This window comes from Symphalangus syndactylus, chromosome 10 (assembly GCF_028878055.3).
Source record: "Symphalangus syndactylus isolate Jambi chromosome 10, NHGRI_mSymSyn1-v2.1_pri, whole genome shotgun sequence".
Classification (NCBI taxonomy): domain Eukaryota; kingdom Metazoa; phylum Chordata; class Mammalia; order Primates; family Hylobatidae; genus Symphalangus; species Symphalangus syndactylus.
This window is the reverse complement of record NC_072432.2, coordinates 30,488,630-30,505,295: the sequence shown is the minus strand read 5'-3', so window position 1 is coordinate 30,505,295 and position 16,666 is coordinate 30,488,630. Positions and strand designations below refer to the sequence as shown.

Here is a 16,666-nt window from a genome sequence, read left to right as displayed (position 1 = left end):
ATAAGAGATAAATGGTTGTATTCTTTTGGGTTTCTGATTAGCCTCTCCAAAGAAGGCAATCAGATATGCATTTATCTCCATGAGCAAATGTGTGACTTTGAATAGAATGGGAGGCAGGTTTGCCCTAAGCGGTTCCCAGCTTGACTTTTCCCTTTAGCTGAGTGATTTTGGGACCCCCAGTTATTTTCCTTCCAAAATAGGAATGAATATGTTGTGATCATTATCTTGATGACAAACGTTTCGTCTCAAGATTTGTTGACACATGATGAACGTGCTGTGTATATTTAATCTTAATGAAATCCCAAGGAAAATATTAATTTTAACACTAATGACAATAAATAGGCATTGTACTCACATAGTGTTCTTACTCCCAGGGGTACAAAGCTCTTCACAATTAATTATTTCAGTCATTCTCATAGCAGTCCCATGAGGTGGGTGGCTGAGTGTTTCCTCTTGGGAAAAAAAAAAAAGAAAAAAGGTTACTAATTGGATTTTCTTCTGTTCCACATTCTGTGTTCTAGAACCGAGTAGCTACCTTATAAAGACCATCTGTACATCCACTGTGAAATGGAGTCTCAAAATCACAAGCTTCTTTCACACATGAACCTAAGACTAGGAGCACATATGGAAGAGTAGAGTTGAAGGGAATTTGGATGATGATTTGGCAAGATGCTGTAAGTGGATTAGGCAAGGCTGCTAAAGAGAGACAGGGAATGGCTGTGTTAGTGCTTCGGACCTCTGTTAGAAGTAGTAGTTCATAGTGTTGAAGGTTTGTTGTTGAAAATACCTTCCTGAGGCACCTCTTCTTTGTGCTTATTCTTCCCACAACATTGTGCCAAGACACTGTCAAGCCTGGGCCTGTCAAAGCCTGGGATGTCAAAGGCCTGGGCCTTTCTCATCCTGCTGTAATGTATTGATAGCTGGGGGCTCTGCAGAAGAACAAGAGAAAGGTGAGATGTTTATAATTCTCAGTAGTATCTTTTAGCTAGTCTCATGCTCCCTTATCCCCCATTTCTCTACCAGGCCAGCTTTCCACATGCTTTTGCTTTCTCAGAAACAGAGCCTGTGTGTGGACACATCTTGTCCCTGGAGCAGGGAAACAGTACAGCTAAACCTCTCACTTTAGTAATCAGCTCATCCCTCTCCTTCCTTTCACAATATGCCATTCAGTCTTCTCCAGTAGTCTTTCATCATTTTAGTCCTGTCTCTTTGGTTAGACTGCAAGCTCTTTGGCTGAATGTTCAGGTCAGGTGTTTTTCACTCCTTTTAATTTCCCCTACATAGCCTTCAGCACTGGGGCATTTAGGCGCACAGTAAACACTTGTGGTTTATCTATTTGCCACCCATAATTGTAAACAGACATTGCCTGTACATATTGACTGCCATTTTCGCTGTTTTTTTTTCTTTCATTAAATAAAGGCTTAGCTGTCATCACTTTGAGTTTGTCCTCCTCAGTTTTCCCTGAAGTTACCCTGAAACGGGGGAGGTGGGGGAGGGGGGAGGTCCTTTAAAATGCAGTGGATTGTGCTTAAGTTGAGCAGTGTATCCAGGGAGAGGACTAATTATGAGGTTTGAAAACCTCATCAGGTGGCTGGTTTCTGTAGCAGGACTAAAAGACTGCTCTCCTAAATTGAGAACAGCTGGGGCTGTGTGCTAGCAAGTATAAAAGAGGTGGCAGTGGTGCCCTGTGTCCTAAAGAAATGTGTGCTCTCTGGATCCTGTGGAGCTGAAGCCAAAGGTAGTTATCCTCAGCGGTGTCGTGGTGGGTGAGTCCCCTGAGCTGGTCCTCTGGAGGCCTGTTTCTATTGCTTGGTAGAAATTGTGGTAGCTGAATCAAAATATTGTTAGTTACTAATTTATCATGCCAATTGTAGTGAGGTATTTTTATCCTTCAAATAAATTCTACTTAGAAAATAGAAAATCAACTATTTTGACAAATGAAGAGAGTAACAATTATTCAATGCATATAAGCCACTTACCAGTTTATTCTTTCTTTATGGCTCATAGAAAATACAGTCTTAGGAAGGATTGGTGTGATCTCTGGGTAGTTTCTAGCTTATTATGACTTCATGGTTAGCAACAAGGGATAGTGTCTGATGAAGTGTTTACGATGTTGGGTCCTGATTTTTCTTTAAGGAAATTTAAAGGGAACTGATTGTTAAAATATTCCTATTTCTACCAATACTAGCTCAAAAAGAGACAAGAATTCCAAGATAAAACTGTTCAGTATTTTGTAAATAAACTTGATCTCAGCAGCTTTAACTAGGTTCTGACGTTATATTTATAAAGCAAATGGCTTTGGTATTTGTATCCTTATTTCAAGAATGTTTTTGTTTTGGATGGTTGACAGTTGGACAAGCATAGTTTCTGAACATAATTTTGTTTTGCTTTTAGGTGGGATAGTAACATCTTTTTGAGGGAAGAATTGGCTTCCTTTCTTGAAAGTGGTGAAGGTACAGCATATAGCTGCATGGAAGGAACAGTAATTGGATGGCTACCTTCTACATTTTGTATCAGGAAACAAAGTCCATTGTAAGAGTCCATGTTGATCTTGGAAATACAAGGATTGAGAAAAGCTAAATTTCCACAAAGAACAAGAACTTGACCATCTCCTTTTTGATCTGAAGTCTAGGGGACAATGGATATCATAGAGACAGCAAAACTTGAAGAACATTTGGAAAATCAACCCAGTGATCCTACGAACACTTACGCAAGACCCGCTGAACCTGTTGAAGAAGAAAACAAAAATGGCAATGGTAAACCCAAGAGCTTATCCAGTGGGCTGCGAAAAGGCACCAAAAAGTACCCGGACTATATCCAAATTGCTATGCCCACTGAATCAAGGAACAAATTTCCACTAGAGTGGTGGAAAACGGGCATTGCCTTCATATATGCAGTTTTCAACCTCGTCTTGACAACCGTCATGATCACAGTTGTACATGAGAGGGTCCCTCCCAAGGAGCTTAGCCCTCCACTTCCAGACAAGTTTTTTGATTACATTGATAGGGTGAAATGGGCATTTTCTGTATCAGAAATAAATGGGATTATATTAGTTGGATTATGGATCACCCAGTGGCTGTTTCTGAGATACAAGTAAGTAAATCTAATGTTTTGAGGATTTGCCATGGGTTTGTTTTTGAGTAAATAGATGGGTTATTGAGATTATTTTTCCTTTTTTTCCGAATAAATTCAGTCTTACCCAAACATTTGATGAAAGGAAACAGTAGAAAGCTCTACCACATTGAATAAATGCAGTCACTATTCAGCAAGTGTTTGATGGGCGACTGTGTATGAAAACGGCAGTGTACAGCAGTACTGTGGTGGGTGACTCAGAGTTGATGAATTTCAGGTGCAGTTCCTGACTTCCAGCAACTTGGTGCTATGGTATTTCTATGATAAATCAAGAGGCTTGGAAAGGAATAACATTCACTTCCATCATGTTTGTTATTTCAGGCTCTTGACAAGTGGGAAAAGGAACAGGTTGAGAAACTTTTTTCTCCATTACTCATAATGTGATGTCTGTATTGGTCTAGAGTCAATAGCCTGCTTCAAGGTTTGCCTAGATTCAGTTCTCAAATTTTACATTTCTGTGGGGCTGGGTGTGTGGGTGTGGTTTCAGTTTTTTGTTTGCTTGCTATCTAGTTACGAGAGTTTAAGAGACTGGGTTTAGAACCAGATCCATACGGTTTTGATTTTTAGATTTCTAAAGTAAACTTGCCCTCTGATTTTCCTGGGACACCACAAAGGAGCTCATGTTTCACTGGGTTCAGCCTCCTCATTTTTGGAATAGTAGGAAATCAAGAAGAAATAAGTCAGGTATTTTTGCTTTGAAGACACTTAAGAATTGGACATAGCCCTGAAGTGGTTATTTCTGCTTTTCTGTGTGAATTCTGACTCCTAGTCCATAAAAACGAAGACTCCTTAATTCCGCCTTTCCTCTCATTCATCATTTAGACATTTGTTTTCTACTGGGATGGTAGTGATTAAATCACTAAAATATGATTTTGATCAAAACACTGACCATAATATGGAGTTTAAAAATGTAATGTATGCGAACTTGGATACAATCTGAAGATTCCAAGTCAAATAGGATTTCAGTATTAATGCCACAAGATCATTCTTAAAGAAATTTGGCTGTATTGTTTTTCAGTTGGTAACACTTTTCATTACTTGATCAATTATAGAACTCTCAATGTGTTATATCCACTCAGATCCTAACACTGTTTCTGTTTTGTGATTAGAGGAATTCAGTCTATCTTAAAGAGTTCCCCGAATGCAACTTTGCAGTCTTAAAACCTTATTCCACAAACTGCAGTCATTCCTAAGCATTTTCCTTAATATAACTCTTCATGTGTTTCCTTAATATGCTTAAGTAATAGACTTAGCTATGAGTTGTCTTTTACTTAAAAAAGTAACCTGCTCCTGAAATTGTTAAAGGATGCTTTATGCTAAAAGCAAAAAATGTATTTATGAACTTCAGTGTTTTTCTCTTTAGTGTCTGGAAATTAACACAATGTAATAGTCTGCTAAGGCCGCAGATAGTTTGCTTTCTCCTTTATTTAGAGCAAGGTTTTATTGATATATGTGTGAAAAGAGAAATTGTCCAGAATCTGGTATGTGGACTTCACCCTGAAGTACGGTCTTTCCCTCAGTTTAGCTATATTTTCATCTAGATCCTTTTTGAATTTTCATTAGATAGTTATTGTTAACTGCCTCTACCTACCACCTTAGATTTTCAACATGTCCAAACTCATGGTCACATAGCTGGACCATACATTTTAATGATATCCACTGTTTCAATCGCAATTCACACAAGTTTGCCTTTTTGCATTTGAAGTAGAATTGGATCTTACATTTTAAGTAACTAGTAGAATAATTTTTATAACCTGTTTTGAACATCCCAGCTGAATGAGGAATGTTGCTTGCTCTCTTTTAAAAGCACCTTTCAAAGCTGTGGGAAAAAGTCATTAGCACTAGTTCTTTTTCTAAATAAGGCTGTAGAGTACATCTTTCACCTTCTAAGTTGGTTTTCTGTTCTGAGTACAGCTGAACTCAGAATGCTGGAATGAATGTAATTGACTCATAATAATTTCTGCTTATTACTTCCCCTTGTCTAACAGCATGGAGCACAATTCAAAACGGCACTCTTTCGGAGCACAATTCAAAACAGCACTGAGGTTGGATCAAAGGCTAAATTGGTTTTCCCTTAACCAAGGGAAGAAATTCAGCACTGTTTATTACCTGCTCCTTTTTAGTACCAGGAAAGGCAGACTAGAATAGCAAGCCTTTAAAGAAATTCCTTGGGGATAAATAAATACTCTCATCTACCAGTCTAGGTGGTGTTCCCTTCTATTTTTTTTTTTTTTTTGACCCCAGAAACCTTGGAATATTCTTAAAATAGCTGTTGGAAACAGACAGCTGAAATATATATTTATACGTAATTCTTGAAATTAGAAGTTCCAAATGTTATCTGAATTAGACCTTGATTCATGTCAGAACCACAGTCTTAGGGAAAACTTAAAATAACTGCCTGTTTTTTCAGAAGTCTTTGATCACTACCAGTCTTGAAAGCTTGAGACCTCTGAAAATGAGAGACCTAGAGTAATATGTTTTATGTACTAATGAAGTTACACCTAGCAAGTCTAGGTCTTTGAAGACAGGATCCTCCGTCATCCACTGGGAAGCCTGCCTTAGGCTAAGGACTCAGGTCATGAAGCACAGGGGCTAATGTTAAGACAACCTTCTTCCCACAAAAATATAAAGTGAAAAATGACTTCTGGGATTTTTTTAATCCTTTTTTTGATCAAGATTGAATAAAATAATCAGCTTACACATTCACTATTAAATGTAATTAACTGTATGAGAACACTTTGGATATTTTCAAGTTAGAGTTTTTTGAAAATCTATTTAGTCATAGAGAAAATAGTTCATGCCTGTATTGTCAAAATACCTTCAGATGGTCCTCAAATAAACCCTGCTTATATACCGTGGGTTAAATGTGTTGTCACATTTCCCTATGTGTCTAATTATGTAATGTCACCTTGGCTCATTAGTTAATTTGTCTGTTACTGTGGCTTGCTTATTCCTTTCATATGTTCTCAAGAGAGGGTTTTAATGCAGTGAGTTGACTGAAAATACGGACAGGTTCTTTTTCTGGCAAAGAGTGCCTTTGAGGAGAAGTGATTAATGTAGACTCTTCGTCTGCTTTAGTTCCCCCACTCCACACACACACATCCTTTGGAAGCCAAACCACCTAGATTTATTGCAATATGTGAATCTTCATTTCTGAAAACTGTGGTGCAAATCTCTCCGTGGAACTGTAGGGATGGGCAACTCACAAGTAAGCCTTTAAACTCTGTGAAACTGTGGTTTGTTTGTTAATGCCATTCTGTACCGATTATTCTTTATCCTGTTAAACATTGTTTTATTTTTCGTTAGGAATAAAAACAACCAGTAAACTTGTTTTTCCCCATCCCTACTTTTTCCTTTAGGTCAATAGTGGGACGCAGATTCTGTTTTATTATTGGAACTTTATACCTGTATCGCTGCATTACAATGTATGTTACTACTCTACCTGTGCCTGGAATGCATTTCCAGTGTGCTCCAAAGGTCAGTACCTCCAAACTACCACTTAGAAGAAATCAGGCAAACAGTTATTGATCACTTACCCTTTATTATACATTCTTCTAGACACTTCCCTATGTGTTAACTGAAATCTAGCATCTTTTCTATTTTCTATTTAGATTTGAGGGGAAGAAATTAAAATGTATTTATAAAATATATATCTTTTGTGCTAAAAAATGTATTTTCTGCTAAATGAAAATTACCATTGGAGGTTTGACTCTGCTTTTTTACCTTCTCATTTACTCATTCATTAATGCATTCATTCTACAGGCATTAAGCTTATGTACCAGGGATCGTAGTAACCCAAACAATGTCCCTCTTCTGGAGCTTATAGTCTATTGAGGGATGACAAAGTATAAACAAATTCATAATTTGTCACATGCTGATAAGTCAGGTGATTGTCAGGTGATTGTCACAAGCAGAACAGCAAAAGTGAGTAAGGTGAAAGGGTGCTTGAGGGTTCTATTTGATATAGAAGTCAGGAAAGGCTTCTTTAATAATGGAACATTTGGGCAGGAACCAAGACAAGGAAGAGAGCCATGTGGACGGCATGAGAGCTGCAGGCTAAAACATTGCTTATTCACAGTGGGTTAAAGGAAGAGTAGGGAGGCCGGTGTCTCAGAGTGGAGTTGTGAAGGGTCGGGGTGTGCAGACCACAGATCACATAGGGTCTCACAGCCCAGTATAGGAACTTCAGCCTTAGTGGTAGCAGTGGAAATAATGAGAAGTTGTTCAGTTTGGGATATAGGATATGCTAATAAGTTGGATATGGGTTTGACAGAAAGAAGTCAAGGATGACCCCAAGGTTCTTAGCAGCTGGAAAGAGAGAGTGGCCTTTGACTGAGATAGTGTGTGAGGATGTCTTCTGAAACCGTCCTAAGAAGGAATTACAGTTTATCCAGGAAGAGCGAGTTCTTGAGAGAGCTGTTAATCATCTCGGACTTCAGTGCACCCTGGTTTACAAAATGGAAAATTACAAATCATGTGCTTTCTGGACAAAGGAATGAAGTCTAACATCATATTTTACTGAACACTAAGCAGATGTCTGAGGTGAAAGAAAAATCAAGCTTCTCTGAAGATGTCCACAGTCTCCCTCACCAAATATAGGTGTGGTTTGGAGAAGCTATACTTTTCCAAAGCCATCAAAGCAGAAAATATCTGTAATTAAAACAGTGTACATATTGAATTTAAACACTGGCTGATTTTAGTGAAGCTAATTTAAGGCGTGGGAGAAGTTCAGAAGTGTAATAAACACTTCTAAGGGGCTATTGCAATGTGTTAAATGGAGAAATGGCCACAGAAAAGAAGGCAAACCCATCTTAGTAACGGATGAGGTTTGCAGGATGAATTGCTATGATTACAGAAAGAAAGTAAATTAAAGATTGTCCTCCGTGGAAGAGTTGCAATCTTCGGAAGCCACATCAGTGCCGTTGGATAGCCAAGCTACAAATAGTCATAGTGGAACCTCTAGTAACATCCTTACTAATCATCTCCCAGGTTCACTTGTTGGGACCCCTTCCTGAAGCATAAGCAAGCCATACATGCCTGAATCATGGTTCAGTAAAACAAACACAAATCACTTAGTTTGACTAGAGGTGAGGTGGTGTTACAGAACAGGCATCAGAGTTGTGTTCTAAATTTGGTTCATCTGCTGGCTTTAGGTGCTGCTTAGATTTTTATGGTTACAAAGCTATTAGATAATCTTGTCTCCTGTGTTGCTGACTCTATAGAATGTCCTTCATGACTATAAGCAATGGCAGAACTTTGTATATGGAAGCCACTCACTATGGAAAAGTGTCATATCTGTTATAGTAATTGATGCCTGTACAACTTGTAACTCACCAGACATGCTTACAAGAGCCATGACAGTGAAAGCTTTGCTTTCCTAGTTTTCCAGTTGCCTTCTCCCTTATGTATCCTATGGTTCACTTTTAATTTTTTGCTTAGAATTTCCTTCAACCTCCAACCCAAGTTTTGATTTACAGTCAGACAATCTGTGTTCCTCAAAGTGTGTTTACATAAGTGTTGGCCCCGTTATTATAAAAGGATTACGTAAAATGATTTAGCTTTGCAAACCTATTTTTCCACATACAAGAATGTTTGGCTGGGAGAGCAACATTCCCCTTCCCTGAGAAAGCTTTCTAGGGCGAGCTATCCCTCATCTTGGCCATAGGTGGCCAAACACTTATCTTCTTCTTTTTTTTTTTTTTTCCTGAGGTGAGTTTTGCTCTTATTGCCCAGGCTGGAGTGCAATGGCGCAATCTTGGCTCACCGCAACCTCCACCTCCCAGGTTCAAGTGATTCTCCTGCCTCAGCCTCCCAAGTAGCTGGGATTACAGGCATGTACCACCACACCTGGCTAATTTTGTATTTTTTGTTTTTTTTAGTAGAGACAGGGTTTCTCTATGTTGGTCAGATTGATCTCGAACTCCCGACCTCAGATACTTACCTTCTTAATGGAAGAAACAGTGTAGATGATAAGCTTTCCTGTTTGGCAGCAGCCGAGTTGGTCTCTCCTGTACCTAATGTGCCACCCATTGCACTCCAGCCTGGGTGAAAGAGCAAGACCCTGTCTCAAAAAAAAAAAAGAAAGAAAAGAAAAAGGTCTTTCTGTATTTCTCTTCCATGTATTCTATTACATGATTTTTTTTCTGAGCATTGTTCTTTGATTTTCTCAGTTTGCTTTATACTTATCTGATCTGAATCCCCCACCCTATCTAGCACCTCAATAATTCAGTATTCCAATTTTCTATGCCTACAGTTTGGACCAACTCCTTCCTGTATGATTAAATTGTAATGGGGTACAAACCTCTCTGGCCCCTGGCCTAGCCCAGCGTTGTTTCTCATGTCATCACAATGGCTTTGCGGGGCTGCTGCATCTTGTCCAAAGGAGCTCTCCCAGCCTCCTGCCGTAGCACACAGACTATTTCTTTAGGGGATGCTTTTCCTAATCAAAGCTACTCATTTTTAAAGCTGCCAGTACATCTCTAATCCATCATTTTCAAACCTATTTAAATTATTTAATGAGTTGCAACTCCTCTTCTTAATTGTAAATGTTTTGATCAGACATTAATGCAGCTATATATCTGTCCACTTTAGGCTGCCCACCTAATACAAGATACCAATACACTGTAGAGAATATTGGTAATGTGGTATGCAGCTGAATCAAATATTAACCATTCAAAACCCTCACTTCCCCCTGCAAAAAGAAAGTAGCTTTGATCTGCTTTTTAGCACATAGCTGTGGTGAAGTCATTGGTTATTAATATATTTAAAAGCTTTGCCCAAGGACACACCACCACCAAGACATATTATTAGTAACGTATTGAATAATGTAAAACATGTCAGTAAAACTTGCCAATAAATGAATAAAACCCAGTTTGAGGAGCTTTTCCTTGGATTCTGTTTGACTTTCTAGGTTAAAAAGAAAAAAAAAATCACAACCTGGTGGCCTTTCTAAGAGTCACACAATTAGACTGAAACATGATTTTAGCCACTTGTAAATTCCCTTCTTAATCTTCTTGTGTCATTCAGCTCAATGGAGACTCTCAGGCAAAAGTTCAACGGATTCTACGATTGATTTCTGGTGGTGGATTGTCCATCACTGGATCACATATCTTATGTGGAGACTTCCTCTTCAGTGGTCACACGGTTACGCTGACACTGACTTATTTGTTCATCAAAGAATGTAAGTAATAGCCCATTCCCACTGAACTGATAGCTATAGTGAGAGGGATCCCTGGGTCCTGAAATTGATAGGAGCCCTTATTCTCTTGGGATTGATAAGCTGTGAAAGAGACAGATGTGTGTGTATATATGTATGTCAGTGTGTGTGTGTGTGTGTGTGTGTGTGTGTATATACATATATATATATATATATAAATAATATATAAAATTTCAACTACTCATATGTGATTTGAACCCTGAAGGCTTAAAACCTGGCCCTGGCTTCTCTCTAGCATTTAACATGCCTCTAAAACATCTCCCTTCTTGGTTAGTACTTCTTAAGGTATGAAAAGCTATCTTAATATTGGAATTAATTGTTAATTTTATTGCAAAAAAAGGATTGGTACATTCTAAAGACAGATGTAATGACCTTTGAATTATTTGTAGGACACTTCCATTCTAGCATTCCAAATAATTCGGTTAATGTGTTCCCCTTTTTAAAACATTTCCAAGTCCCACTTTATTCTAATTTCATCATCTTCTAGCACTTTCTATGCTTTCATAGGAGTCTTCATGGACCATTTTGCCAATACGGATTATTGTCTTCTCAAGAAGAAATGTGGTGGCAAGAAATAAAAATCTCTTTCTATATTTATATGCTTAGTTCACATTATACAAAATCCTTGGGTTTTCTAGTAGGTTTTATGGCCAAAATCATGTCTTGTTCTTTGTAGGGTTGTACTGTTTTAGCTGCCCAGTAGGTCCCATTTTTATATATTTCAGAGGATTTGTATATTTAGGCCTATTACCTCAAAATCTTTTTGAAGTAATAATGCTTCTTCCTTCATGTTTGCAAAGCTGGTCAGTATTACCCTTCATATCTAGTTCCAAGTTACCTCATGCCAGTATTTTTCAGAGGTTTATCTTAATCCTTTTCACTGGGCATATTTAAAAGGGGGTCTTTCAGCAGAGAGCAGCAGAAGGCAGCTTCCCCTCCCCTGTCCTCCTTGTTCTTCACTCCTCTCTTGGCCCTTTGTTCATCCAAATAGGTTTATCTTAATTGAATGGTGGTGTGGAAGTCAAGAGTTATCTTCAGTGGTGCAGAAGTGAATTATTGCCCCTTTGATTATCTGGGGTATTTAAGTTCTGCTTTGAGGGTAAGATGACAAAAGAGTTGAGGTTCTCTGTAGTAGATGAAGTCAAGTCTTTTTTGTGAGAATTGTAGCATCTTTTTGTTGCTTCCTTTGTAAATTCTACATACAGACCTGCAGTAGGGAGAATAGTGGGATACATGTGGGGTCTTCATACTTGACTTAAAAGCTTTTCCCTTATTTCTGTTCTCACACTCTTGGGGTGGTGGGGTGGGTCCTGGATCTGTCTCTGCACCATCATCAGAGGATGGTCTCTTCCTTAAATTTAGTCACTCCATTTTTAATATTGAGTTATTGGTTCTGGGGGCTTGGATGGAAAGATATATGTTGCTATGGTTCTAACTCTAATTTTCCCAAGGAAAGTTCCATGAGTATGCTATGTAAGATCAGTCATTTTCTAGTGTAGATGTACATTTGAGTTTAGGATCTTATCTCTAATCTGAGGTTCATAAAAAACTTACAGAAGAAGATGGGGATGAGGGTGGAGGTGGGGGAAGAGGTGCATTTCAGAGTGAAGGCACTGTAGGTTTAAAGTAATAAAAACACCCCCAGGAAACTTAGATTCAGTTTTCTAAAATAACTGAAAACCAACTGATATTAACTGTATTAGTGTTTTCACACTGCTGATAAAGACATAACCAAGACTGGGTAATTTATAAAGAAAAAGTGGTTTAATGGACTCACAGTTCCATGTGGCTGAGGAGGCCTCACAATCGTGGTGGAAGGCAAAAGGCACGTCTTACATGGCAGCAGACAAGAGAGCATGAGAACCAAGCAAAAGGGGTTCCCCTCATAAAACCATCAGATCTTGTGAGACTTATTTCACTATCACATGAACAGTATGGGGGAAACCACCCCTATGATTCGGTATTTCCCACCAGGTCCCTCCCACAACACGTGAGAATTATGGGAGCTACAATTCAAGATGAGATTTGGGTGGGGACACAGCCAAACCATATCATTAACAATAATAGCAAATAGACATAATACTCTGTCCCAGGCACTATTCTAGGGCCTTGATGTAAATTAACTCATTTGATCCTTACAACCACCCTCTGAGGGATGCACTGTTTTTTCCCATATGAGTAAACTTAAGCATAGAGAAAGTGACTTGGCCACGGTGCACAGACATCATTCTGAGAAGCAGGTATTCATGTTGAAGCAGGCTGAATCCAGAGGTTTTGCTTTTAATTTCTTGGCTCTGTTTAGAACTTTGGAAATTCAAGCTGGCTAACTCTATTGTATTGCCAAGGAATAGTGTACTTATCTATAAGCAGGGACATTGCTCATTATTGTACATTCTTTCACCTCAGAGCAACAGCGAGGCAACTTGTGATTGATTTTATACTTTAATGAAGGCCACTCAGTATGTAGAGACATTTTTTCCCAAGACATGATTTTGACTAGAGGTTTCTAAAATTGTGTAAATTTATATATAGCATGCAAGGAATACCATTCTGCTTTCTCCAATTTTTGATGAGAAATAGAGGGACAAATCTGTAATACTTAACACAAACTCAGTTTATAGTCAGTTCTGTATGTAAGCAGAGCATTCCATGTTTGTCTGTTTTTTTCTATGCAATTAGGAAAAACATTTATCTTCTAAATTATACCATATGTTCTTGTTCTGAGTAAGCAGTGGTTCCAGTGGTTTCTTTGAAAAGTCTGCTTCTAGAATTAGATGCATCATTTATATATATATTTTTTTACTTTCCCGCCTTTTGATCAGTTTGGACTCTCTCCTTGTTTGCTCTGTTGTCATGAGTAGATTTAAATTTAGTTGTGAGAGCACATGAAAATGTGGCACCAGGACCATTTCGGGGTTAGCAAGGGAGGGCTTCATACAGTTGTGCAAATATTATAATTGGGGGGTAGGTTCATGATAAAATTAGCCTGGAGAAATCAGACTAGCTGTTAGTGCCAATCATCTGGCTAGTAGAGAACAGTTTTTTGGTTTTTTGTTTTTTTACCTGGCCACCCTACCAAGTCCATTGTCTCTATTATTTAATGCGCCCTAGGGCTAGAATTCTACACAGATAATGATGTTAACTATTATTTGTGTCATCATCTAGCTCATTGTTATCCCTATGGGATGAATGAGAAAGTAAGAGGATTACCATTTTGCCATTTCTATTTCAAAACAGCTTCTATTCAATCTTTTCTTTGGGTCAGCCAGTGTTCTCAGTTAATGAGTGGTGGGCCCAATGTGGTAGCGTAATAGGAAATACATTTTTATGAGAAAGCACTGCTGGGGTTTCCAGCCATTCCTAAAACCTCGCTTGCAATTCCATGAGTAGTAAAAAGAAGATTCAGGCCACCTCTGGACCTACTTCAGCTTTGCTTCTTGTGAATAAACAAATGCAAAATAGTTATAGTTTGCCCAAACATTTTGAACTTCTAAGGTAAATCCCAGACCTATAAGTTGGGAAGCAAGGTTGCTAAGAGACCTTGGGGGTGGGAAGCGGGTAGGGTTTGAGGCGCTGGGGAATGCATATTTAGTGAGACCTCCAGATTTCTCAATGTTGGTTCAATTTTTAATGTCCTGAGTCTAACACAACAGTTATGGGGACTGGATCTGGCCTCTAAGACTGCAAGAGTAAGGCCTCTCCCATTAAATTTCTGAGATTCCATGAGTTGTCTTCCAGAACTTAGTGGCAGAATGAAGTAACTGACAAGTAATAAGGAATATATCCAAAATTAGAAAATCAGACTTTCAAATGCAATACAGGTTTATTTTCTTACTGTGTGCCATTTGGGACCAACAGAGCAACGGCTAGTTTTACCAAGAGATTATATTTGAATGATACCTGATTTGGTATTTCATTTAAAGTTCTGGAAATGGGCTGGGCGCAGTGGCCCATGCCTATAATCCCAGCACTTTGGGAGGCTGAGGCAGGCAGGTCACCTGGGGTCAGGAGTTCAAGACCAGCCTGGCCAACATGGTGAAACCCCATCTCTACTACTAATACAAAATTAGCCAGACATAATGGCGCACCCCTGTAATCCCAGGTACTTGGGAGGCTAAAGCAGGAGAATCGCTTGAACCCAGAGGACAGAGGTTGCAGTGAGCCAAGAGCGTGCCATTGCACTCCAGCATGGGTGACAAGAGCAAAACTCTCTCTCAAAAAATAAATAAGTATAAAGTTCTGGAAATGGATCCTTTTGCTATTCAATCATCTTTCTACATGTGAACGTAAATATCACTATAAATGTAAACATAGTTAAATATGAAATCAATTTCAGTTTATTGGATTAACTTTTATTGTGAGCTAATACCACTTTAAAATAGATCACCAGACTGCTAGAGATGAACTCTGGTTTCAGTTATATTTGTCATTAACACTGTGTGAGAAGGGGAGGACCATCATGTTTAAACCAGTGAGTGCCACAGTTGTCTCACAGCTAGTAAGTAGAATGAACTTTTAAGTGGCCATACCAGGAAGGCTGAGTCCATAAGTGAATGGTTAGGAATCCTAACCTTTACAGAGGGAATGTTTTATAGTTTCTATTGGCAATAACAGTGTAAAATTGCTGAGAATCAAAATATTGCTAGCCATAATGCCATTCCTTCTGACCCCCTTACTCTACACATACCCCTGGAGAAATAATATAAATTTAAAACCTGAAATTACTCCTGCTTTCCCATTTCCCCCCTTATTTTCATACACAGCCACCTTTTCTTTTGACTGCTACTATCTTTCTTTCCAGTGGGAAAGTGGCTCCTTTATGTGAGCCAGTATGCAGCAATTCCAGCCAACCTAGTAAGAAACAATTCTGTTCTTTCTTATTAAACAGCTTATTCACGTGGGCAAGGCCTAGAATGTCTAGCGTTACCAGCTTCCCCAGTGAATGACTATTATGCCTACTGCCAGGGAGCTCCTCTGCCTCCCTCCTACCTGAGCAGATCCTGGGCAGTTCATAGTGACTCAGTTTAGGTTATCAGTTTTATCTTTCTGGTGACTTCCTGATCCTGGGTTATTCTACTTAAGGTCGTTAGGACAGACTGTAATCATTACATTCATCTCTGGGAATCTTATTAACTCTGTAATTTTTCTACTGTCCAGATTCGCCTCGTCACTTCTGGTGGTATCATTTAATCTGCTGGCTGCTGAGTGCTGCCGGGATCATCTGCATTCTTGTAGCACATGAACACTACACTATCGATGTGATCATTGCTTATTATATCACAACACGACTGTTTTGGTGGTACCATTCAATGGCCAATGAAAAGGTGAGAGCAGTGAAGATGCTTGGATAATTTCTTTTCTTTGAATGCAGTGGACCCTTTTCATGTCGTGGAGTTTTAGATAGCCTAATGGGGATAACCGATGTTGCCACATTCACTTAAACATATATCCATTACTGCTTTTTAAAATACAGCAAAGCACTTCACAAATATGAATGCCATTTATGGATAAAAATGCCATAAGGTTATGGAGCACAGTGTGTTGCTAATTCAGGTAACTTAAACTAGAATGAAGAAATATATGTACTAAATTAAAATTTAGGAACCTTCTCTGTAAAAGCATTGTAGTGCAGCTGGGTAAGACATAATCCCTGCCTTCAACTTAAATTAATTTTAAGGAGAAGGTAACAGCTATTTTTTTTTAATTTTTTTTTTTTTGAGACAGAGTCTTGTTCTATTGCCCAAGTGGAGTACAGTGGTGCAATCTTGGCTTACTGCAACCTCCACCTTCCAAGTTCAAGCGATTCTTGTGCCTCAGCCTCCCAGATAGCTGGGATTACAGGTGCACAACACCATGCCTAGCTAATTTTTATTTTGTATTTTTAGTAGAGACAGGGTTTCACCATGTTGGCCAGGCTGGCCTTGAACTCCTGACCTCAGGTGATCCTCCCGCCTCGGCCTCCCAAAGTGCCAGGATTACAGGCGTGAACCACCATGCCCGGCCGATAGCAGCTATTGTTTAAAATCACACAAAATAAATAGCTTATGAATGACTGGATTTGGTATATCCTTTGGTGATAATGGTGCTCTCTGGCTTCCCTTCTGATTCTTCCTTATTTGCTACTGCTGCTTCCTTGTTTCCAGATGCCTTTTCTTTCTTCTCCCATTCAAACTTAAAGAGCTAGCTCAAATGCCACCTCTTTGAGGAAGCCTTCTCTTGCTCTCTTCCTCTGGTCCCAAGGCAGAATTATTCCTCCCAGTCTCTGTTTTCTCCTAGTCTTGGTATGTGTCCTTGGTGTAATAGAGTTGGTCTGTGTAC

The 16,666-nt window shown here is 38.9% G+C and overlaps 1 protein-coding gene and 1 long non-coding RNA gene across 21 annotated transcripts in view; one reads left to right on the top strand and one right to left on the bottom strand.

Annotated features, from left to right (window-relative positions):
* LOC129492018 (uncharacterized) overlaps positions 1–16,666 on the bottom strand; it is a 99,041-nt gene that overhangs the window by 4,905 nt on the left and 77,470 nt on the right. For 3 of the 5 annotated variants that reach the window (XR_010114044.1, XR_010114046.1, XR_010114045.1), the window contains exons 3-5: positions 9,074–9,193; positions 536–929; positions 356–452 (exon numbers count right to left, since the gene is read on the bottom strand). This is a non-coding gene — a long non-coding RNA (uncharacterized lncRNA). The remainder of the gene's footprint in view (positions 1–355; positions 453–535; positions 930–9,073; positions 9,194–16,666) is intronic. The other 2 variants (XR_008660701.2, XR_010114047.1) reach the window with 2 other exon arrangements.
* SGMS2 (sphingomyelin synthase 2) overlaps positions 1–16,666 on the top strand; it is a 100,176-nt gene that overhangs the window by 66,658 nt on the left and 16,852 nt on the right. For 8 of the 16 annotated variants that reach the window (XR_010114038.1, XR_010114039.1, XM_063611100.1 and 5 more), the window contains 4 exons: positions 2,395–3,093; positions 6,492–6,609; positions 10,159–10,312; positions 15,506–15,672. Coding sequence is in view for 12 of the 16 variants with exons in the window: in XM_063611100.1 (XP_063467170.1) it covers positions 2,639–3,093; positions 6,492–6,609; positions 10,159–10,312; positions 15,506–15,672 (894 nt within the window). In the remaining 4 variants the exon portion in view is untranslated. Of the gene's footprint in view, positions 1–595; positions 675–843; positions 951–1,582; positions 1,767–2,394; positions 3,094–5,120; positions 5,178–6,491; positions 6,610–10,158; positions 10,313–15,505; positions 15,673–16,666 lie in introns of those variants that run through there. The other 8 variants (XR_008660698.2, XR_008660697.2, XM_063611097.1 and 5 more) reach the window with 7 other exon arrangements.